The sequence below is a fragment of the Trachemys scripta genome, chromosome 1 (genome assembly GCF_013100865.1).
Source record: "Trachemys scripta elegans isolate TJP31775 chromosome 1, CAS_Tse_1.0, whole genome shotgun sequence".
NCBI classification, from domain to species: Eukaryota; Metazoa; Chordata; order Testudines; family Emydidae; genus Trachemys; species Trachemys scripta.
The window spans coordinates 227515483-227540849 of NC_048298.1; the positions used below are offsets into that span (position 1 = coordinate 227515483).

The 25367-nt window shown below is 43.1% G+C and overlaps 1 protein-coding gene across 1 annotated transcript in view; it reads right to left on the reverse strand.

The window, feature by feature from the left end:
- Positions 1-7672: 7672 nt before the first annotated feature.
- Positions 7673-25367, reverse strand: part of GABRG3 (gamma-aminobutyric acid type A receptor subunit gamma3) — a 526844-nt gene continuing 509149 nt past the window's right edge. The window contains exons 8-10 of the mRNA XM_034757916.1: positions 12818-13014; positions 10565-10594; positions 7673-8730 (exon numbers count right to left, since the gene is read on the reverse strand). Coding sequence (XP_034613807.1) covers positions 8452-8730; positions 10565-10594; positions 12818-13014 — 506 coding nt within the window. The 3' untranslated portion in view covers positions 7673-8451. The remainder of the gene's footprint in view (positions 8731-10564; positions 10595-12817; positions 13015-25367) is intronic.

A 25367-nucleotide genomic window follows, 5' to 3' on the forward strand; every position in this document is an offset into this window, starting at 1 on the left:
GAATTAGTCTGAAATCAATCAGAAGAAATTCAATAAAGACAAGTGCAAAGTACTACCCCCAGGAAGGAAAAATCAAATGCACAACTGCAAAATTGGGAATAAGTGGTGAGTATGTAGTACTGCTGAAAAGGATGTGGGATTTACAGTGGATCACAGATTGAATATGAGTCATCAATGTGATGCAGTTTTGAAAAAGTCTAATATCAATCTGGGGTGTATTAATAGGCATATCATCTGTAAAAGACAGGAGGTAATTGTCCCACTGTACTTGGCACTGGTGAGGCCTCAGCTGGAGTACTGTGTCCAGTTCTGGGTGTCACACTTTAAGAAAGATGTGGACAAACTGAGGAGAGTCCAGCGGAGAGCAACAAAAACAATAAAAGGTTTAAAAAACAGACCTCTAAGGAAAGGTTTTAAAAAACTGGGCATGTTCAATCATGAGAAAAGCAACCTGAGGGGTGGGACCTGATAAATCTTCAAATATGTTAAGGGGTGTTAAAAAGACAATGGGGATCAATTGTTCTCCATGTCCACCAAAGGTAGGACAAGAAGTAATCAGGGGCAAGGAAGGTTTAGGTTAGATATTAGGAAAATTTTCCAAGTACACCTCTACTTCGATATAACGCTGTCCTCGGGAGCCAAAAAAGCTTACCGCTTTATAGGTGAAACCGCATTATATTGAACTTGCTTTGAGCCACCGGAGTGCACAGCCCCACCCCCCCGGAGCACTGATTTACCATGTTATATCCGAATTAATGTTATATCGGGTCACGTTATATCGAGGTAGTGGTGTATAAGGATAGTTAGGCACTGGAACAAGCATCCAAGACAGGTTGTGCAATCTCTGTCACTGGAGGTTTCAAGAAGTGGCTAGACAAACATATGTCAGCTATGGTCTAGGTATACTTTGTCCTGCCTCAGTGCAGGGAGCTGGATTAGGTCCCTTCCAGACCTACTTTGCCAGAATTCCACACCCATGACTGCTAATTCACAATAACCTTTGGGCAGCCTCAATTGTCAAGGTGCCTTTGCAGCCCAGACTGTGATTTACAGTTGTCCCTCTCTGTCAGAACACCCAAGGGAGAGTTTTTGGAATAACAGAGATTTGTCTCAGTTGGAGGAAACAAAACCCTAATCCTCACCCTTCCTTCTTTGGAAACGGATTCCTAATTTATTGTTCATCCTCTGCCCATTTGGGAAGTCAGCAGTGATGAGATAAACATGAGTTCTGAGGTGGTGTGGCTCTTATTTCATAACTGCACCTCCTAGAGGAGGAAAGAATGCTAAATGAATCTGAAATTATGAAGAAAGGAGGCTGTTTGATTGGTTGAAACGCTAGTGAAGTTTCGACACTGTTTAAAGATTCAGGAATCTGTGTAATACTTGAAAAAGAAAGATGATGAGTTAGCAAAACTGCTTGAGACACATGTCAAAGCATGTTGAAATACACAACGTATACTATAATGCTCCGGGAATATTTCTCACGGATGGAATGCTGAAGGCCGTGTTATTGTCCATCTTCCCAGCTGCAAGGATGTCCATATATCCTGAAATATCAAGAAACGCAAAAGGCACTGTAACAGGCATGTAGACTTTGCCATAGGCAATAAATTAAATGAAAAATAACTGGTTTTGTGCCTGCACAGTTTCTGAAAGTAATATAACATTATGAATACTGCAGCCTTTTCTCACTAAGACAGGATTGTCCAGGCAAACCCAAGAATTCTACTTTGTTGGCAGAAGAAAAATATTTCTGTAATGCTAGTTGTCGGGGGAACTCTTTAATGTATGCAGAGTGAAGAAGCTAGCTATGACTTGATCTTTTTTTGTTTTCTCCACCAGATCCCACTGTAAGGTGGGTAGTAATTTTGATGTTGTATGATTGAGATATGAGTTAAAATTACCACTGTTAGACAATTGCAACTAATATTGTACAAAGTATATCATGTAAGGTGTCAACAGAAAAGTCATGATTTGCTGAATATGAATATCCTGTTTATATGCATGTATCATTTTTGTATCTGAAGTAATAAATATTGACTAGGTACTGGCATTCTACATATGTTCTGTATTCCTGGGTAACACCCATTAGGTAATTTAAATCCAGTCTGGCCAACACATTGTGAATGAACTATTCAAGATGATGGCCCATTAAAGAACATGTAATGCTCACAATGGGCCACTGAAGAAGCTTTTCCCTGCCCTGTGAGTCTTCTGCTGGATGCATTAGCCAAAATATGGGTAATGGCTGCTCCTGCAAGTCATCAAGACCTGGACTCCATCTTGTGCCTATACTTTTCCACAAACTGTGCTGGGGCCTTTGTTTGGGACAGCAAAATTCCATCTGCATGGGAAAGGGTATAGAAGATCCTGGAAAAAGTTCCATTTTGTCTTCACTTCCTGCTTCATTTCTCTGGACTGGATTTCTAATAAGGAAGCTCAAATAAGGATAGATGACCCCCAAGTTGTTTGGGTAATATCTAGAGAGACTTTCTAAACTAGCCATTAAAATGGTTAAGAAAATCATATACATATAACCATTGCAAAGTTCTTGTATCATGTTTGAAACTGATGGATTTAACTCTCTATTTCTTTTCTCTTAAAATAAACTTTTAGATTTTAGCTATTAAAAGATTGGCAACAGTGTGATTATTGAGTAAGATCTGAGCTATATCTTGACCTGGCTATGTAGCTGGTTTCTTGAGCTCAGAAGAACCCTTTGTTTGATTAAATTGATTTTCACTAACCACTCATCACAAAGTCTAGTGTCTGGGTGGTGAAATAAGAATTTGGATGCCTAAGAAGACTGTATTTTTTGACTTCTTGCTAACCAGTGTGGTGAGACAGAAGTTTACCTTTGTTACTAGCTTGGTATATCTATGGTAGAATAACCAGAAGTGTGGGGGTGGCTGCCCCATTTCTCAACTGTTTGTTGTGAATCTGGTATTCTCAGCTGTGACCCACTGAGGCCTGGTGACAGTAACTCAGAAGACGTTGATATTAGTGGTACAGACAGAGTCATTTGACAATGCAGAGGATGAGGGGGGACAATGAGTTTGATGAAATGTACTTCAAGATATAAAGACAAAGTCCCTCAAGAGGATGAATAGGCCAGCAGTTAGGGATGGAGCATGGAGACCTGGGACTCAGGAGACCTGGGTTTCAATTCCCTGCTCTACCACACACTTTGTACGTAACCTTGGGCAAGTCACTTAGCCTTTCAAGTCCTCATCTATAAAATGCAAATAATAGTATTTCCCTAGCTCACACATTAAAGACTGTGAGGTGCTCAGCTATTACTGTGATTGGGGCTGGGGTGCACATAAATAATTAAGATAGATGTGTTATTTGGTATAATATTTGCATGGATACTTCCTCTCCCCAAAATACAACTTTATGCTAGCTAGTTGCATGCGTTTCCTGCTGCTGCTACTTTTGAAGAGCACAAAATAGGCCAGTTATCTGACTTGCTGTGAGGGGATTTTTTTGTTTTGTTCTGAGCTGGAGGGAAGAGAGTATGAAGTAAAATGAGTGAGACAGAGTCAAGAAATGTACAGCAGTCAAGAATACATTTGTCTATTTTTCTTTTACCTCCATGTCTCACCACCTTTGTACTGCTGGATGCTTCCTAGTATAATTTCAGGTAATTTTTATTGATCCAACCTACCTCCTGTGGAGGGATGGGAGAATGGGTTAAGAACATAAGAACATAAGAATGGCCATAGTGGGTCAGACCAAAGGTCCATCCAGCCCAATATCCTGTCTACTGACAGTGGCCAATGCCAGGTGTCTCAGAGGGAGTGAACCTAACAGGTAATGATCAAGTGATCTCTCTCCTGCCATCCATCTCCACTCTCTGACAAACAGAGGCCAGGGACACCATTCCTTACCCATCCTGGCTAATAGCCCTTAATGGACTTAACCTCCATGAATTTATCTAGTTCTCTTTTAAACCCTGTTATAGTCCTAGCCTTCACAACCTCCTCAGGCAAGGAGTTCCACAGGTTAACTGTGTGCTGTGTGAAGAAGAACTTCCTTTTATTTGTTTTAAACCTGCTGCCCATTAATTTCATTTGGTGGCCCCTAGTTCTTATATTATGGGAACAAGTAAATAACTTTTCCTTATTCACTTTCTCTACACCACTCGTGATTTTATATATCTCTATCATATCCCCCCTTAGTCTCCTCTTTTCCAAGCTGAAGAGTCCTAGCCCCTTTAATCTTTAATGTGCTTTAGGTATTTCAGTCACTATTAATCTACTGCCATATTTATATTGATGTATTAATGTAGCTTTGTAATCAAAGGCATCAGCTGCACATTACTGCTATGTGTTCCCAGGGTAAAATAAACTTGTCTGGAAGAATGTATAGAATATAGCTCTTTTTTTAAAGAAGAAACCAAAACCAAGGAGCTTGCTGTACATTAGGATTCAAGGTCGAAATAACTGAGAAGTGATAGCTTTTGTATCAAGCAGAGTGTTTTTATAAAGTTCCAAGTGCACTAAAAGCGCTCTCCTTAATGCAATAAAACACTTCTCAACTCCTGATTGAAGTAAATCTCTAGTAAATGAAAGGTTTTATTATTGCACATTCTTCTTCTTGGTGTGTTAAATGTATTATCTCACTGGGTAATGAAGCAAAAGGACAAGGGACCTTGGCTGTTACTTCAAAAAGCTATCTCAAGTTAAAACAACAAAGGTTGTCTATTGATTTTCATTTTCATAGAAATTTATATGAATTGCTTTTACTGGCCAGTCATATTTAAAACCTTTTTATTCAGTATAGTAACATAAATGTTATCACTAAGACTGAAACTGGGTAAGTGTGTGAATCAATACCATTAACTCTCTTGCTTTTCAGATTTTTGCACAACCAAGACATGGATAAGTCTTTTTGTCTTAATGCCTGCAACAAAGCTCATTAGGAACAGAATGTTCTCAAGTATTAAAAAGTAGATTGTTAAATTTGGGTTGTGACACTCCAGAAAAGTGTTGAGCTACTTACTTGCTCATAAAAGAGCCAAACAAACCATGGGTGATATATGATTTTCATATCACGTTAACATGGGTATGGATATTCCTTAGTGCATCAAAAGGGTTTAGCACACAGATTTCATATGCAGGACCATTTTCTCTGGGGATATAGGTAGGACAAAGAGATGATGCAAATAATTGTATTTTGAATTATGCCGAGCCCAGTAGACCGATCTTGCCTCAGTCTAACAGTGGCTTCACTGCCACCAGAATATTAAGCAGTGAAGCAGACACAGTAAGCCATGGAAGCTAGCAACAGTTCCAGGGGCAATGACTATAAAAACACACTCCAGAACCTAGTGTCTCACAGCTGCCTACCTTATATACAGTTTACTGCACTGAAGCTCAAATGACCAAAATTAGAGACAGCAGCATAGCCCAGTTAAAGAGGAACATATTTCACACAGCTGTCAATAGATAAGAGCAGTAGCAAGTGAAGGTTGCAACTGCAAGCTTCTGTTCAGTGTATATTGAAATTATGTGACTCTTCTCAGTACGTCAGTACTGGAGCTCTTGCTGTGAAACTGCAGTTCTATAAAGCTAAGGAAGATAAACAGAAATTTGTGGCAGGGGTTATTTTGCCACAATCACACTGAACTGGGAGAGAGATGGGTGTGTGGATACATACATGGGGTGGGGTTTGCAGTTGTCCAAGTATAGCAACAGAAGTGCACCTTTAGTTGTACAGAGGCTGAATTCTGGTCTGGTGCTTTGCTATTGCACAGGATGGTGAAGAGCTGGGTTTTTAATGTTCTCAACATCTGTTTGTGTCGCTACTCATAAAACAGAGGCAATATTATCAGACTTCTAGTAGAATTCATCTTCCAAGGAAGGACCTGAGGGTACTGTGTGCTTTTTGCTGAGTTGGGGAGCAATCATAGAAGCATGGGACGGGAAGGGACCTCAAGAGGTCTTCTAGTTCAGTCCCCTGCACTCAAGGCAGGACTGAGTATTATCGAGATAATGAGTAGAAGCGCAACCACAGTATGTGCATATAGTCTAAAAATGGGATATTCCATTTCCACAGACACTCTAAGGGAGCTCATCTACATGTATAATTACTTAATAAACAACACTTTATCAATCAATGGACTTCGATGCAAGCAGCCCTCTTTGTCTAGAACACTCCCACTGAAGTCAATTGGTGTTCCGTGTGCAGAGGGTTTCCAGGATCAGTGCCCAAGAAGATAAATGGATCTGTTTCCTTATTTAGAGTTATAATGGGTGGCTCTTATCAAAGCATCAACTCACTTGTTTTCAGTCCTGAATATTTGCTTTACCTCGCTTCATAAGTCTACCACCCAGACGATAACTCTAATCCAATGCAGGGAATCCACAATGAAACATAAACACGGAAGGTTTACAGAGTAATAGTGAGCTACAAAGGAAATGGGGTATCATTACAAATATGTGTTGATATTTTGGGGCAGATGAGTGTTTGTTTTAGTTTATTGTAGAAGATGGGTAGGATAGACTTCACTAATATGAGGTCCTAATCTGGCCAAAAAGCATTTTGTTTTCTCTCCAAAGGAGAGGAATACTTTTTCAGTACTTCTGCTTCACAGGAGCCAAACATGCAAGGATTTTTCTAGATCCAGCTTCCTTTTTCTGTTATCATTTGACTTGGCCATATTTTTATGATACCAGAAATAATATTTTGAAAAGCTACTTTTAGGTGTCTTGTGAGCTATTTGTTTAATTAAAAACACTCTGAAAAGAGAGAGAAGCAGCACTGAGATTCATTGGTGTTTCCAAGAACATGACTAAATTACTGTTCCTTGTAATTACCATGGTATTTGTCCTTGTATGTTTGTGGGATTTTACTTTTTTTTCCATTTGAGGACAGGAGGAATTGCTCTTCAATTATATGTACTGTACATTATTTTCAAATATACATGGGCGAGACTCACATTTTAATCTAACAATCTAACACACTCTTATTACTTTATGTGGCTATTTTTCAACCAAAGAGCACTGAAAATTCATTGCTATTTGGTAGAGAATGTGAGTTCTGTTGGCTTAATAATATTTACCGAGGGTTTGCTGAAAAAGTAAACGTTTCTTAACACTCTAGAAATATTGAAAATGTTGCAAAATGGACAATTCTCAATAATTTAATTTGTGAAACATGTTCCAAAAATACAAAATGCTTTTCCAAGTTAAAATCTATTTGGTTGTTTTTAAAAAAAAAATCCCCTAGTCTTTTCTGTATCCAATATCTGTTTTGATTTAAATCCAATGTTGACGCATGCAAACTCCTATACTGAACTATATAGGTCAAAATTTTTCAGTCCTTAACTCAGACAAGACTCCTATTGACTTCAACGGGAATCTTCTGTAATTAAGGACTTCAAGATTTAGCTCTATAGGAACAGAATACCTTTATTTTTCTCCACTCTGTAAAAACACTTAAAGGGGGAAGGGCGGGGAAGAAAAATGCATGGGTGAACTTTGCATTAAATTGCAATCTGCAGAAAATCACATACCCCTAGTGCTATTAAGTAGTGAATCTTACATATGTCCTATCAACTATAGTCTGCTACAATATCACAAACAAGCAGAAGTCTTGTCCAGTTGCAAGTAAATCTATTCCAGAAATCATGTACCATCCTGCTATGTTTGATCAGTTATTTTTTTTAAAAAAGCTCTGAAATGGTCTACAAGTAATACTTGCAGTTACTTCAGATATAGGCAACGTCTTTGACTTTATCAAACTCTGAGCCTTCTTGTAAATCAGCTTTTTCTCCTCAAATTAAAATTAATGTGTGCAGGAAGGGGGCTAAGCCTATGAATCCCATAGCTTTGCAGCAGAAGAGACCTTACATGGCTTGATGGGACCAGAGCAACTGTCTTTATTTTATGGTGATTTGTCCCATGCAAAGAGACAAACAAGACAAGATCTCCCAGCAACTGTGGAATAGGTCTCAATAAAAGAAGGTGGCTTGGGTTGGTCTGGATTTAGACATCTCCAGTTGCATCATGGCTAACCAGCACCAGTGGGTGTTGCTTTGAGCCCCAGGGAATAGGAGAAACTTTGAAAGGGACATAAGAATGAAGAACCCATATCAAATGTTTGACCTCTGTTTCTTGCTTGAATGCTGTCTAGCTTTCAATGCCAAGGGAGAACAGTAAAGGTTCCATTATATTAGAATTATTAATAAACATTGCTTACACTACAAATTCAGCTGAATTTAGTAAGAATCTTGTATTTAAAATGAATAGCAGTCAGGGGAATTCTTCAAGGTTTTTCTTTTTCAGGCAACTACATATTAAAATCCTTCATTGATTTCTGTGATGATAAAAGGTAACGTGGCCTCTATAATTTGAGATGAAACTGACCATGTCCTCCTTCACTTTTTCATGTTCACTATCCCAAGAAGTGTGAAAACACAGCAGTTTTCACCACTACCGGCAACATTTAAAGATAGAGGTATCCAACCCAGTAGACCAGGTTAAACAGCAGGAACGATGTTGGAAAAAAGACCCTGGAATAGGAGTCCAGTTCTAAGATGTCTATGTGAATCCGTCCTCTCCTCCATGAGCCAGATTTACATTCTTCATAACAGCAGAAAAAGCTCTGGCAGTCCTTCCCATCCAGACACTCATAGACACAAGTGTCTTCAAATTCTTGCCAGTACATGGCATTGTTCAATGTGATGACTGTAGGCGGCGGTCTTATATCAAGTACAGAATAGTTCTGGGGAGAAGGAAAAAAAAGAGAAAACATTTGAAAAGCTGCCTTGGATTGTGAGGATAGATTCTAGAGATGTGTTGAGCATGTGCAACTGACACGTTTGGATTTTGGATCAATGTCACTGCTTTTGCAAATAGGTTTCCATAGAGTAATTTTGATATACAGTAACCAGTTAAATTAATTCCGGGTTTGTATTCTTCACAGATGTTTCAAGGCCTATTATCCATCTAATTTTCATATTTAAAGTGTGTGTTTAAACTACCAGTATATCACAACATGATCATCAAAATCACCTCTTTCTAAAGTTACAATTAAGAATGGTGTCAAAGCTATAATTAGAGCAGGCATACGGGCACATCAGTTATTTTATGGGGCAATCTCATCCTTATCAGCAAATAAAGCTGCATTAATGCCACTATGCTTATCACAAGTGAGAATAATCCCAAAAAATGAAAAAGTCAGCTGAGAGTGACTACAGAAGAAAAGTGTTATCAGCACAGACTTCAAATTAACATCACAGGATGCAAACATATTTTAACTCTCTTTATAATAATAATAGTCAAAAATCTTCAAGGCTCTATCTCTCTACCTCTACCTACATGGTAGGGCTCATCTTTCTTCTATCCTGCCTTCTACCCATTCTCTCCTTAACACTTTAACTTCTCCACTGCCATGCCATTTTATTTTCATGCAGCCCTCTCTTGTAACAACCTCCTTTTTCCTAAGCATCAAATTTCTGCAAATCTCATCTCTTCTACTGAAATCAATGGAAATACTCTCATTGACCTCTTTGATCTTTGGATCAGGCCCCAAAAGCACATGCCAAAATTCCCAAGGTATACATGAAATAAGTAAATTGTACAGTTTCTCCTTCCTTTTTCTTTCATCTCTTCCTTTTCCCTGCCCACAACCTCTTTGGATTTATTAATCTTTAATATTAACCCATCTCATTAAGAATGAAAGTTCCTTGGCATAGGACCTTGTTGTCTTCACACCACCATGCATATCAATGTATATAACAATAATAATATGATACAGCATGGTATCACAGGAAATCCATTTTAGCTCTGCATTAACTACCGTGCTACTAAAACACTATCATAACATTTGACTGCAGCTTTATCAGCTTACAAACTATCACTTTGGCCTGGATCCAAAGGAAGTTACGCATTACAACACTCCGTATCACAATGCCTAGCTTGTAGGTGCCTAGAAAATCACAAGAACAAACTGTGATCCACAAAGACTGAGTTAAGTGCTCATGCTCCGTATACAATGAAAAGGGAGAGCTATGCACCTAACAACGTGATCCACAAATGCCAGCACATGAGGTGAGGAGCTCCCGGAGCTAGCCAATGAGAGATGTGGATGAAAGGGGTGTGTTCTAAACCCCACCTCTCTCATGGTGATAGATGCATAAGTTCAGGCTGCAGGGAGGCACCAATCTCTGCTAGGGATCCATGAACAGCAACCCCTCTCCTGGAGTCAGGCAGCTTAGGTACTTGAGTCATTTCTTGTGAGAATGAGGTAGGTGTTTGCTTTCACTCTATGCATCCGAAGAAGTGAGGTTTTTACTCACGAAAGCTTATGCCCAAATAAATCTGTTAGTCTTTAAGGTGCCACCAGACTCTTTGTTGTTCTTATAGCCAGAGGCATTTATGTTCCTCACCCAAAGCCAGAAAATAAACTGACCTTTTACCAAAAAAGAAGAAGAACATTCACAGTCAGGCTCAAGCATGACCTTACATTGCAGCATCTTTTATGAATAATTTCAAACTGATGTCAACAATATGTGCATGCATCCATTTGTTTCTATCGAATAAAATAGTGTACTCACCATCATGTGACCAAAACTGACATCAGGTAGCTCAAATAAAGATAAGAGAATCATTCAGAAGAAAAAAAATCTTTACTGTTTTATATTCATCTGGTTTTTAATAACGTTTCTTAAAATATCCCTTAACAAAGGCATGAAACTCCCACAGAACCTTTCATCCACCCAGAATTCTTCTTCACCCATTGACTTCATTTATTTAGTAAATAATAACAAAGCCAGCCTTCAGTCTCATGTCACTTAGCAAACTGCCATATTTTCAGTTAAGACATCTCCCTAGCATTAGCATTATTTCCTCATCTTGACATATACTCCTTAAACGTGTCCTTCTCAGAACTGCCATATTTTCTGCATTCAGACTTTCCACACCATTATCTTTTTCATTTTCTCAAAGCCAGCTCACTTCTAGCATGCTATAGAATTCCTTTCAGTAGCACTCTTCTCATGTTGCCTTTCATATACCCCATACATTTATAAGGACTGTTTTAAAGTTTAATGGAATTTTCACTGAATTGGCTCTTGGCTATCTATTATTCTAGCTTGTACTCATCTTTCCCCATTATTCCTTTCTTTTATTCTCTTTCCACTTCATGACTTATTTGCTGAATCTTGTCTTCTCCTTCCTTCTTCCTCTTTTCCCTTGAGCTCTCTTTAATTCCATTCTTCTCAACCTGTCTCCTCTAATGCTTCACCTCTTTTATTTCAAATGAACATGTTTCCTTCCTCCAGCCTGGAAAAACAAAATTTCCCTCAACCTCTTTGACTCCTATTTTCCACTAAACATTTTCAGCGGGTGAGCTACTTCTACTCCCTCAGTTTCCTCTTCTCTAGTTCTCTCTTTTATCTCTTGCCTTCTGAATTTGCACTTCACTTCACCATAATGTCTCATAAAGTGAACAACGTCATCATTCTCTTGGGAAAATATTTAAGAACAGTTTATTTTAGACTTTTTGGAGGGCACGATTTTTATGTCCCTCTGGCAGGTGCCTTTGCTGCCATGAGTCCAATTGTACTGGGCTCAGTGGGAAACATACACTCTAAAAATGACCTAAAGCTGTTTTCTGAACCTAAAAATGACCGTTTTAAAGTTTACTATCTCATTTGCTTATAGAGTTAGGAACAAGTGTGGGTTCCCACTGGAGTGGTAGGGACCTGGGAATCAACTTTTCTGAATAGTATAAAGCTCATGTTTCTAGACATGAAGAGCCATCAGATAACAGACTTCATAACTGGTGTTTTTATGTATATGGAAAAGCTGTTAAAGGTGCAGGACTGAACTTTGTCTGGCCTGGGCCATGTACAGGTACAATTTCTTGGTGGGAATTTCAGACTGGGGGGAGAGAAGAGGAAGAAGGAATCATTTCTGTAGCAGGTTGGGGTGAAATAAATCCCGGGGAGATGATTTCTTTTGAGGGGGCAGGTGATGCAATGAAAAGTTCATGATAAATTGGTTTGTTAATAGATTCATACACAGAGATATCACGTCTGCCTCCACTCATGTTCACTTCAGCACCATCTCCATGCAACACTGATGCTCACATTCTTCATACCCACCACTTACTCTCTCTCTGTCACACCCAACTGGGTACACATCCACCTTTCACTCTCTCCACCCTCTGTACATTCAGACGCACACCCTATTCATTTTCTGAAGCCCCACTCTTCACTTTCTGCACTCCCATACATATGTACTTACCCATCATTCATCCCTACTGCAACTTGTCATTCTCTGCTCTTCCTGCGATGTGCCCCAACCCTCCCCCCCATTCACCCCTCACCTTCTGTTCTAGACACCTCTGCTGCACCCCCTCAGTTCCTCATTCCCTCAGCTTGGGGGCATGTCTCCCTCTTTCCCCACTTTCACTCCTTAAGGCCTTATTCAAAAATCCTTGCAACTGGGGCTGGACAAGGAATCTGTGCTACTTAAGTACCTCTAGATTTATTTTCAGTGGGGGAGCCACTTTCCTTTCCATTCACCTGCACAGTTGAAAGGCAGGGAAAGGAATAGAAGGAAGGACTGCTGCTGTGGAATGTATTGCATTTGGCAGCAACACGCTTGATGCCCACAGCAACTACTTTCCCACATTCTTGCTGGAATTGATCAAGAATTGGGGAGGGTCTAGGCAGGGTGGGGTTAGGGTGTTATTTTGCAAAAGCATATGGAGGGATCATTGCCATGACTGGCTGTGTGAAAGATTCCCTCTCAGTATTACGCTCTATGCCCTTCATTAGTAATCTTAGGTGACCACATCTTACCGACTTTTTCTTCTTGGTACAGTTTGGCTTCTTGCAGCTTGAGTAGTAGTTGAGGGTTGCATACTCCATCAGAGCAGCAAAGACAAATAAAAAGCATACAGTCACAAACAGATCCATGGCAGTGACGTAGGAGACACGGGGTAAAGACTTTCTTGCAATGGTACTCAATGTTGTCATGGTCAATACAGTGGTAATACCTGCACACAGAAATTGCATTTAAATGTATACATATCATTTCTTAATAGAAAAGGAGAAACTCTGGAAACACACACACAAGATAGGGGACTAACATCCAGCCAAGCAGTTACAGGAAACTGATTATCCCCATATGATATCAATGGATCACTGAATAGTGGTTAACATAAAACATTGAGTGAAAAATTAAGTCCTCAGTAGAGTGGGTAGACAAATGGTAAATATTTTGCACAAAACATTTCAAAACCAAGGAAACATTTGCCTCTGGTATTTTTAATACCCCCCCCCCCTGAAATTCTTACATTTTTCTTTTTTCAGTGCCTTTCCCTCCCCGTTCCCCTTTTCTTTCTCCTGTTTCAGTGGCAGGTGCGGGGTGAAGGGAGGCAGAAAAGGGGGGGAATACCTAAATCTGGAAAAATTGGGGTTTGGGTTTTTCAATTAAAAACTGAAAAATATTGATGAAAAAATTTCTCACACAAAGTCAAAAAGCCAGTTTGTCAAAGGAAGTTTTGATTTTTTTGACCAGCTGTAATGGTCAATAAGGATTTAGGCCCTAGTCCTGCAATTGGCTGCTTGCTGGCCAATTGTTGCTTCCACGCACAGCCTCACTGGCTGAAGTCAATATCAATCAGCAGCGGCAGTCTGCCCAGATGTTATCAGTTTACAGGATCAAGGCCTTAAGCCTTAAAATTCTCTCTGTGTCCCCTTGTATGTAGCCTGGATGAAAACTGAGGCTTATATGAACTGTTACTGTAATTTGAAGAAAGTGGCCAGTTTACAGGGGTGAAAGTAACTTAAAGGACTTACCGGAAAGTGGCGGGATCTTTAGAGCCCCAGACCCTTTGAATCAAGATTTAAAGGGCCCCAGGCTCTGGCTGCAGTAGTGGCGGCTGGGAGCCCCAGGCCCTTTAAATCACTGCCAGAGCTATCAGCTGCAGAGGCGGCTGGGAGCCCCAGGGCTCAGGTGCGATTTAAAGGGCCTGGGGCTCTGGCCACTGCTACCACAGTGGAGCCCTGGGCCCTTTAAATCGCTGCCAGAGCCCTGGCGGGTCCCAGCCGCCTCTGCTACCCGGGGCTCCATCAGGAGGGCTCTAGCAGCAATATAAAGGGCTCAGGGCTCCAGCCGCTGCTGGGAACCTCAGGCCCTTTAAATTGCCACCAGGGGAAGCTGGTCCGGTACGGCGTACCAGCTAACTTTCACCTATGCCAGTTTAGTTCAGAATCCATTCTTTCAAATATAGTATCTTGGATGAACAGACTAATATTTAATCTAATATGAATTATCTTGATGTAAAATATGCTGAAACCACACAGTCTGTCATGTACTGGACGTGAAAGCTGTTTGTGTGCATTGTTCATATGTGGAAGTGGCTCTGCCTGAGAAATAAAGACAATGTTTCCATTTTCGGACTAGTACTGGCAATACTTTTTTGGGGGAATCAAAAGGCTTTTACAGAAAAATTAAAAATAAAAACTCCTGGATGGCTTGGAAGAATTTAAAGCACTGTTTGAACTACACCCCAAAAGATCTACTTTAAAACAGCATAGATATAAACAACGTTAACTGTTGTAGGAGCAGCTGTGATCTGTATGCTCTATGTGACTATGCTATCTATGTATAACCTGTATGCTCAAAAGGTCTATTACACTTCCCCTCCCCCCCCTTTGTCTCCTCTCCCTCTTTGAATACCTGTGAAGTGGCTTTCCCCCTCCCCCTCCCACCTGGAATGCTTGTGGGACGAATGGGCTTCTTGAGCAGCTGGAAGATCAGAAGAGCTCCCAGGTTGACAAGGTGTCTGGGACTCTAATTAGGCAGCGCTCACACACCCAAAGCATGGACACTGTCCAAGGTGGAGTGTAACCAACCAGACACGGCCAAGTCATCTCTAGTCGTAGGCCATGAGGAGCAGGTCCTTAAAAGGGGAATGGCGATGTGCTCAGCAGTGCACTCACAAGCTTGTACCTCCCATAAAGGCCCTTCGCCTGGACCTCCTGCCAGTGGTTCGCCACGTTGCATTTCATCGTGCCTCGGGAAAACTTACCTTCATTGCACCGTCCATTGCTGTGCTGTGGGACACTTACCTTGAAGGATCCTGACATCTCCAGTGCTGTGCCTGTCCTGGGAGCGTGAGAATGAGAGTGTGACACTCCCCCCAACCCCCCCTTTCTTTTGAGCTTAGCTATCAGTATAATAGACGGGCTGCTTTCTGCCAAACTCTGGTGGGTCATTAGTCCTCCCTAAGCTTACCAGCTGCCCCAATTTCGGGTAACATTACTGGTGGAGAATGTGGACAGCTTAGTGGAGGATTTAACCCAAGAGTAGGGGTCCCCTGGTGCCCCCCGTTGTCTCTTGAGTGGGTCCAGCTCAAGCCTGCATGAAAAAGTGGTAGGCTAGCAACCCACTGCAGGGAGAAAAGGACGCTGCTGCTAAGTATACCACTGTGGGGCAAGGGGAAGAAAAAGGCGAAGCAGCCCGAGGAAGAATACACCCCCCCGTTGGGGAGCGACGCCACCACTTGGGGTGTTGTTAGAATGGCTCCAAAAGAAAGGGCCAGACCCCTGGATGCCAGGGGCGGTTTCACCTGGGAGTACAATTACTGAACTAGAGCTCATGTTGGATAAATATGTATTTATATACGGTCCCAATAAGGCGGGACTGGATCGTGCAGCCGCCTGGCTGCTGTGGCAAGCAGGCTGGCAATGGCAGGCGGCAAAGATTCAGCTTGCCACTCAAGGACCGATGTAATGAGTTGGAGAAGGAACGGGATATGTGGAAGGCGCAGACTCTGACTGCTAGCGCTCGTGCATCTTCCCTCTCGGTAGCTGCAGTACAGGTGGTGGCGGCAGAGGAGGAGCGGGAGCGGGTGGAAGTAGAGAATGCCGCTCTGAGCCAGGCAGTTACCTGCCTGAAGGATCTGGTCCTGGAGGGGTCCGCCCGGGAGAACAGGGTCCAGGAGCCTTATTCAGCCCGGGTCGCCGCCGTTGGGGTGAAAGCACAGGGGTGTGTGGGACCATATGATGATTGGGACGGGGATATCTGGTGTGATCCAGATCCCCCAGATCCAGACCCCGGATGGCCAGACCCCAGACACCGTGTTGGGTGGTCCGGAAGGTGGTCTGAAACTATGGGCCTGTGCCTGCAGGGGGCGGGGTAGCCCCAAATACTGGACACACTGTGGCAGAGACCAAGTTGACTCCTGTGCAAGCAATAGAGTTAGCAAAAACCCTGGGTGGCCCCTTGCACTCCGGGTTCAGAGGGTGGGTCTGGGATATGGTGACCCTGTGTTTGGATCAGGGACTGAACGTAGCTGAGACCCAACGGGTGTTAAAAGCCACGTCCAGGTTGGGAGGAGATTTAGCAGGGGCGGCTTGGCAGCAAGCCGGTCCTGCCACACACAATAGTATCTTTGATATGTTGGTGGGGATGGCGCCTGCCATGGGGCCGCGTGTGTTGTTTGCAGAGTTTGTCTTGGTGGCTGCTGTGCCTGGGGAAGACCCTGTCTGTTCGTAGAGAGAACGGTTCTCCTGGCATGTTTGTGTGGCCGGGGTGTGGCTGCCACAGCGGGAGGGCAGGTAACCCAGGTCATAGCTCAAATAGCCCTGCCTCCGGAGGAATTGAGGCTGATAGCCCATGGTCTCCCAGTTCATGTACAGCAGACGATCGGGAGGTGGAGACCTGGGGAACCCGCGGATGTGGAAGCCCTGCTGGATGCTGCTCTCATCGCTCCGCCACAACCACCAGTGGGCAAGGCTTCTAAGGTGGCGGCAGTAGACCGCAGAAACCCCGGGAAACCAGACCCTTGGTCTGGAAGCCGCAGGGGGCAGTCCTGCCTGCGGAATAACCTCTGGCGGGTTTTGCTGGAACAGGGGGAGGAAACGGACAATTGGCATGGGAAACCCACCGGGGAGCTGATGCTCTGGTGCATGCAGTTGGGGATACCCCTTCCTGCAGGGGAGCGGAGCGGCATCCCGGCCCCATCAGGAGCAGCACCAGCCAGCTTGGATCGGCCAGTGCAAGTCCCCTAGGGGAGCCCACAGGAGAATGGATGCCCAGAGGACAGGTGGCAATGGGTAGCCACCTTGTCCCCCGATCAGAGGGAGCATCTAGTAGTCCAAATGAGGGTAGGAATGACATGTACCCCCTGTGTGGCACTGGTGGATACTGGTGCAGCAGTTTCGCTTTTCCCCTTTTTCCCCCCTGAATGTGTGCAAGTTTGGTCAGTTGTGCTGGTTGCTTATGGGGGCCAGGAGGAGAGAGGAACGTTGTTGTCAGCAACTAGGTGGGAATTGGCAGATTTGGTGGCTAACCTCCCCTGGGTTCATTCGCAGATGGCAGGTGAAGTTATTCTGGGGATTGATCAGCTCAGAGAGCTCCATTTGGTGGTAGATTGTGCCAATCGCTATGTGTGGCAAGTCCCCACGGTGGATTGGGGAGAAGATCTACAAAGAGGGGTCTCTGGAGTGCTAACCCGCTCTATGTTGGGGGTGGCAGCTGTGGAGGTTCCAGAGACAGATGAATGGAAAAAGCAGATTCCTGGAGTCTGGGCTAAGGACAAATACGATTCTGGTCTCTGGAAGGGGGAGCCCATTGTCATTCAGGGTCCCCTGGTGCCGCCTCAGAAACAATACAAGTATTCTCCTGAGGCAGCACAAGCTGTGGGTGAGATATTGGATGCCCTGATAGACCAGGGAGTGGTTTGTTTAACTACCTCTCCTTTCAGCTCCCCCATCTGGCCGGTCCGCAAGGCAGACAGGAAGACCTGGTGACTAACTATATATTATGGCTGGATCAATGCTTGCACCCCACGGCAGGCTCCAGTGGCAGACATGACCGCATTGTTGGAAAGTATTCCGCCCGAGGCACAGTGGTTTTCAGTAATTGTTTTAGCAAACTGCTTCTTCGCCCTGCCCCGGCTCCAGAGAGCCAAGACCGATTTGTGTTTATCTTTCGCAATACCCAGTATACGTTCACCCAGGGATTCCACAGTTTCCCCATGCTAGGTCACCAAGCCGTGACTAGCACCCTAGACCCTCTCTGACTGGCCATGGGACCCCGGAGGGAAAATGGATACACCGCGGACAACTCAAACGAGCAGGGTCTGCCGCAGTGGGAGCACTGTGCTAATTTGTTTCTAAGCTTCTATCTTTCAGCCTCTGAACCAGAACATCAGGAGAGCTGGTACTAGCTGAAGAGTTATAGAAATACCATAGTTATAGTGTCACGACAAAGTCTGTTCAGTGTTCTGTGTTGCATGTTCTGTATCTGTCTCTGGTTGGTGTCCTGTTCTATCATTGGGTCCAGAGCGAGAGGGGATACTACACTAGACAGGGTAAATGCCTTTTCCTCTCTCTACTTCCCCCATCTCCAACCAAATTATCAATCACATCCACCTCTGTCCAAAAGACTTTGGTCCCCAATGCATCAGGTTTATTTTTTGTTAGGTTCTCTAATAATAATTTTCTTGTTGATTTTTTGATACATTTATATTGTTAGTTACATTTTCTTGTATTGTTAATTCCACTTTCCTCTATGCACCCTGGTTCTACTTCCCCAAGCCCTGAAGGATAGCTCATGGGCCCCCATAACCTGTACAACTAAATGTTAATTTAAGTATCAGCAACTTCACCAAGTTCTCTGTTACTGTGTATCTTCCAAATCAGTTTAACCTTGGATGACAACTGTGGTACTCCTACAAATCTTATTTGTTGTTTGTATTTAAGGGTTAGGATTAACTTTTATTGTTTGATGGCTATTGCAGCATCAAACTTGGGCCTCATTTTGTTTGTCAATATACCCAATTATTGTAACGGTGATGGTTTTACTGTATTCACAACTATTATAATTGTGATTGTTTGCATTTGTGTTTATATTATATCTGGTGTTTAGTCAATTGTAATGGTTTTAGTTATATTCACCTGGTTATGATTGTTTGGTTTGTTTTCAACAGATCACCTGTGCCCTACAACAACAATAACTACTGTATTGATCATAGATCAAAGAGCGGAGTTTTGTAGGAGCAGCAGTGATCTGTATGCTATGTATGAGTATGCTATGTATAGCCTGTATGCTCAAAAGGTCTGTTACACTTTCCCCCCTCTTTTGTCTCCTCTTCCTCTTTGAATATCTGTGAAGTGGCTTTCCCTCTCCCCTTCCCTCCTGGAATGTTTGTGGGATGAATGGGCTGCGTGAACAGCTGGAAAATCAGAAGAGCTCCCCAGGTTGACAAGGTGTCTGGGACTCTAATTAGGCAGCGCTCACACATCCAATGCATGGACACTGCATGGACACTGTCCAAGGTGGAGTGTGACCAACCAGACGCAGCCAAGTCATCTCTAGTCGCAGGCCATGAGGAGCGGGTCCTTAAAAGGGGAAGAGGCCATGTGCTCAGAAGTGCACTCACAAGCTTGTACCTCCCATAAAGGCCCTTCACCCGGACCTCCTGGCCAGTGGTTCGCCACGTTGCATTTTATCGTGCCTCGGGAAAACTTACCTTCATTGCACCGTCCATCGCTGCGCTGTGGGACACTTACCTTGAAGGATCCTGACATCTCCAGTGCCGTGCCTGTCCTGGGAGTGTGAGTATGAGAGTGTGAGTGTGACACCCCCCCCCCCACATCAGTATAATAGACATGCTGCTTTCTGCCAAACTCTGGTGGGTCATTAGTCCTCCCTAAGGTTACTCGCTGGTCCAATTTCGGGTAACATTAACTATAAAAAGAAGAGTAATGTTTTGCAGCAGCATGCAGCATTTGAAATATCAGTGGGATGACAAAACCTATGCCTCACAGTCAGCGGCGTATTATTGCCTAGGACGACAAGGACTAGGCCGAGGGTGGCAAATTTTCAGGGTGGAAGCTCCCCTCTGCGCCCCGTCACCCTGCTCCAGCTCACCTCTGCCTCCTCTGCAAGCGCGCCGCGGCTTCCTGTTTCTCTCCCCTCCCAGCACTTGCCCTGCGAAACAGCTGTTTCACGGGGCAGGGAGGGAGGGGGGAGGAGGGGGAATGCCACACGCTGGGGGAAGAGGCGGGGCCGGGGGCAGGGATTTGGGGAAGGGATCCAATAGGGAAAGGGAGGGGGCGGGGACTTTGGGGAGGGGGTTGGAATGGGGGAGGGAAAAGGGTGGAGTCGGGGCGGGGCCAGGGCGGCAATTATTTCCCAGCCTAGGAGCGGCAAAATTATTAATCTGCCACTGCTCATAGTAAAATTACTGTCCACATATAGTACTCTTTTTGATACTGATACAGCAATGTCTATGGATTACGTTTACCTAACTTTACTCTTCTCTGCATAAAAGATTGCCGGCACTTGATCTGTAGTGTTTGTTATGGACTAAAGTGATTCACAAGGATCCAATCCTCTCCCACAGCATATTTAATAGATATAAAACCACCCGGGAGAACTAGCAAGCTGAAGTGCTAGCAGAGTGTTTACACCACGCAGCTCTACATCTCCTTCATGTCAAAGGGTAAATAATGCTATCTGTCAGGGGTCTAAAATGTGCCTCTGACATCGGCATCAGGATAAAGAACACTTTGCTGAAGCTGAACCCAGACAAGCCTGAGGTGATGCTGATGGAAAGAAGGGAGTGCTCTGAAGAATTTTTCTCTTCCATAACAGCCTCTGAAGGCATTGGTTCTCGGGCCTTGGAGATACCTAGATACCCAAATAATCATGGAGGCAAAAAGCTTCCACTTCTAGAAGGTCATGCCTGATCCTATCAGAGACAGATGTGGCCACAGTAATCCATGCACCTGTAATTCAACTACTATGGCTCAACTACTATGATTCTCTGTATCAAGGTAGGAAGTCCAATATCCTGAATTAGCTGCTGCTAGTTTAGAACACAACGACGTCCCTGCTCAGCAACACATCATAGCAGAGCTTTGCACTGATTCCCCCATGAACTCACAGCCAGTTCATAGTCTCTGTCTTGATTCACAGAGTTGTTCTTCGCTAACAGGGAGACTGTCTCTCTTTCTCTTATCACAGCCTCCAATGATCGGTATGTTCCACAGGCACAATGAAATTACAGACAAAAGGGGCAACTCAGGACCATGGGAGCTTCACCCAGACCAGGGGTTAGTCAATTTCAGTTCATTTAGCTGAGGAGTTTCATAGTCTGGATCAGGGGTCGGCAACCTCTGGCACGCAGCTCGCCAGGGTAAGCACTCTGGCGGGCCGGACCAGTTTGTTTACCTGCCACCTCCGCAGGTTCGGCCGATCGCAGCTCCCACTGGCCGCGGTTCGCTGCTCCAGGCCAATGGGGGCTGCGGGAAGAGGCGCGGGCCGAGGGGTGTGCTGGCTGCAGCTTCCCGCTGCCCCCATTGGCCTGGAGCAGGGAACTGTGGCCAATGGGAGCCGCGATCGGCCGCACCTGCGGAGGTGGCAGGTAAACAAACTGGTCCGGCCTCCCAGGGTGCTTACCCTGTTGAGCCGCATGCCAGAGGTTTCCGACCCCGATTCAGACTATGAAACTCCTCAGCTAAATGAACTGAAAGTGACTAAGAACCTGGTCACATTCACAACCTCCATGCAAAACCCATCTCTTTGACTGAGTGTTCTGACAACAACACTTTTACACTCCCACTGCTCACTCGATCTTTTATTTTGTAAAAACAAAAACAAAAATCCTAAACTCCACTTCCTGAAAAAGAAGACAGAGATTTTTGTTCTTAGTCTTGGAGGGTACTTTGTCATAGATTCAGGGTAACTGCACCTATATTCCCTGTCCATGGTCCCTCAAGGGCTCCCAGACATCACCTCTCCAGGGCGGAGACTTGTGTCTCCCTCCCTCCTGACAACATGTTTTAAGTCTGCACTGCTCCATGAACTACACTGCAATATTCCTAGCAAACCAGTCTGCCTTTGCTTTCTCTCCAAGGGCTATGACTAGTGTATTGCCAGCAGATACAAGTCGCCACACAGCTTCTTCTAAGTGAGCACATTTATTCTTAAGGTAAAAGCATGACAGAGAAAACATATAAAAACAATAAACTTTTCTATATGCATGATAAAAGCCTACCAGATGTTACCCAGAAAGAAGGCCCCGAGTCAGTTTAAACTCAGGATATTTATCCACAAGTCCTTCCTTTCTCTGTTGTTCTCTGGAGAATCCAGTTTGAACCGTATATGTGAGCCTCACCCTCTCCCCTGGGAGGGGGACTTCTCTGGGAGGGAGGTTTATAAGCTGGCTGATTTACCTTAATTACGCTCACTGTTTTAAGTTCCTGGAGGAGTCGTGGTAGCCATCCCCCATGGAGTCGAACACAATTATACAAAAACCATTCATTTAAAACTATGGACCCCAAAGATAGATGTTGCAACTCCATGCAGTATCACACTTGGATACTACAATGATGGGTGCTAGGATCAGAACCTAGTTAGATAGAAGACCACAGTGGGAATAGGCAGGAGCTGGGCCAGAGTTGCAGATACAGTAGCATTTGAAAGGGCAGACACAGGGGAAAATGTGTAGCATCTCTTCACCCTGGCTTGGGGCTCGATTTCATCTCCCCAACCACATTTGGAGCTCAAAAATGCAGGTTTTATGCAAATCAGATGCCATTGCTTAGGGTATGTCTGCACTGGAGCTGGCAGGTGTACATTCCAGCTTTCGGAGACATACCTGAGTGAGCTCTGATTGAGCTAGCACACTAAAAATAGAGTGTAACCAGGGTGATGTGAATGGTGGGAGGGGCTACCCTGAGAACAAATACAATAAACAAGCACTGAAAGCTATTTTTGAAGTAATAAAAATTTAGTCCATTGTGTATAAGCAATGGAAACACTGTTTTTGAACATTAAAATCTGTTTTATAGTGTCACATAGTGAGCAGGAATGGAACAAAAGGCATAAAACACTATACATCGAGCATATATCTAGATGCCAAATACATCAATAAGAACCAACACCTATGTTTTCCCCAAAATAGTATCTAGACTCTTTACCCTGGCCTCACTGCTACTCTGTGTGAGATCATTTTGGTGGATGATGTCCAGGAGGTTCTATGATAGATCTCTTATTGTGGGAAGAGCCTTGCACCCTGTTCTAAAATTTGCAGTCCTCCAGAACTGTCTGTCAGTTTTTTAAGACCTACCAAAGATTTGAAATTACTATCAGAGTCATCCTGATCTCATTTCCACAGCTTCATGTCACAGCTGGCATTAATGCCCTCAGTCAGAGAAGTGTATGTGTTTAAATTTATTTTCTGTCAGTGACATCAATACTAAATTTACTATTTTATAAATCAAATAAGACTTTCCAGCAAACTAAGATAGCTCAGGGGATTCAGAATGGGTGAACAATGTTTTACCTTTAGGTCACTGGTATGAATTTAATTGTGATCAATACATTAATATTTTACCATCTGATAGCTGCTTACAGGACTTCACTATGCAAAGACAATTAGTGGTCTGAATCTGGCCGTCTCAGAGGACTCATGGATTACATGGTTAGAGAGGCTCAATTACCTTCTTACATTTAAGGGTATCTTCTGCCAAGCAAGAATAATGGCACGTTGAGGGGGCAGCATGGGGAAGATTGTTGCCCAAGCTGTAGCTAGTTTGTAGGTCGGAATTTCATTTTCTCCATCTTCCAATCTTGGCAACTTTCATGAACACTAAATTCATTTTCAAAATGTAAGTGACTGAAGGATGGAAGTGAAAGGAAAGTGATGTGAGTTTTTATTAAATGCCATCGTCGGGCTTGACGACTGCTGTATATTTGACACTTGCAATTTCAGATGCTATATGGTAACATAACCATAATAGTATCAGATAATGGAATGTGCTAACACCCTACCTATATATGTATGTAGATACAGTATATCAAAAGAAAGCAGTTTGCTGAAAACTTCAGTTAAATTAAACGCTCTGAATTTCAATAAAAAACACCCCCATAGTTTACCCGGTGTATTTTTCTTCTCTTTAAACGCCTGCCAACATATCTAGATTGGTAGCTTTGGAAGAAGGTAATTTTCATAGTTAATGAGAAGTATAAATATTAGAAAGCAATTCCAGCCCTGTAGATGGAGGCATTTACATAAGGAGGCAGCATAGTCTAGTGGTTAGAACACATAACTGGCAGTCAGGACTCGTGCGTTATCTGCCTATCTCTGACACTGACTCAGTGTGATCTGAGGGTAACTTCATCTCTCTGTTCCTCATTTCTTGGTTTGTAAAGCAGGGAAAATGACACCCATCTTTTAAAAAAGAAACGCTTTGAGGTCTTCATATTCAGGTACTAGTGTTTGTGTATGTGCCGTGCCATAATAGGGATTATTTCTACAGTTCTATTGTCCTCTCAGAACTAAATATCCCTTATTTCATTATTTCAGTATATTTCAGTATATATCTGGCTCATTACTGATAGCTGTGCAGAAGGGGGGTAAAGCCTTTATTTCATACAACCCAGAGCAGTTGCCAATAGCTCAGCACATTACTCATTAATTTCAGGGAGTGAATTTTTTTCCCTGATGTAACGCCATTTAAGTCAATGAAGTTACATCAGGGGCAAATTTGCCCCCTTCCCCAAGTCTATAAATCATTTTGACTGATTAGCATTAATGATCTAGAAAACCCAGGATGATTTCAGTGAGTAGCCGTTAGCTGTGTTATACACAAATGCACACTGTACTATTTTTAGAAGCGGGTACAATGTATGCTACTTTTCAATTCAGACAGATTTCTTGTTCAAATTATGTAAGTGCACTAAAGCAAATAAAGAGCACTAATGTGGCTATTCTGAAGATTTACAGTAAACTGACCATTGGGAAACATTTGGGCTCTGATGGTGCACAAGGACATATGTCCCACCTATGCATTACTTTCTAGTTGCTTGATGTAATTTATATTTTTAGACCAGTAACTAAAGGTTTAATTATGTCTCAGAGTGTATCCACATGGACTTCTCTGAACTCTATCTAACCAAAAAGAGTTGGGCACCTAATTCATCTAGACTGCTTGGAAAACTTTAGCTTAGTTTCTAATTTGACACTCACCCATTGCTATCAGAATGTCTTGTTTCTACTGGATAGAGGTCCTCAGGAACATTCAAGACAATACATCGGTGTGACTAAAATTCTAACCTTCACTCTTGTCTAATTAGTTTGGAAATGGACCTATGCAGTATAAGTACATGAGCTTTCTGAGAGATAGCGCACAAGCAAGCTATTTCTAGTAAGAGAAAGCACTTGACACTTTTTTTTCTCCTGGTTTGTTGTTTTTAATGAAAATCAGGCATTGTGAAACATAATCCAGATGGGTGATTTGTGATTCTTCAGTACACAATATTGTCTCACACGTTTATTGACACACTGTGGTTAATCTTTCCATGTCTCTATTGATACAGCTAATT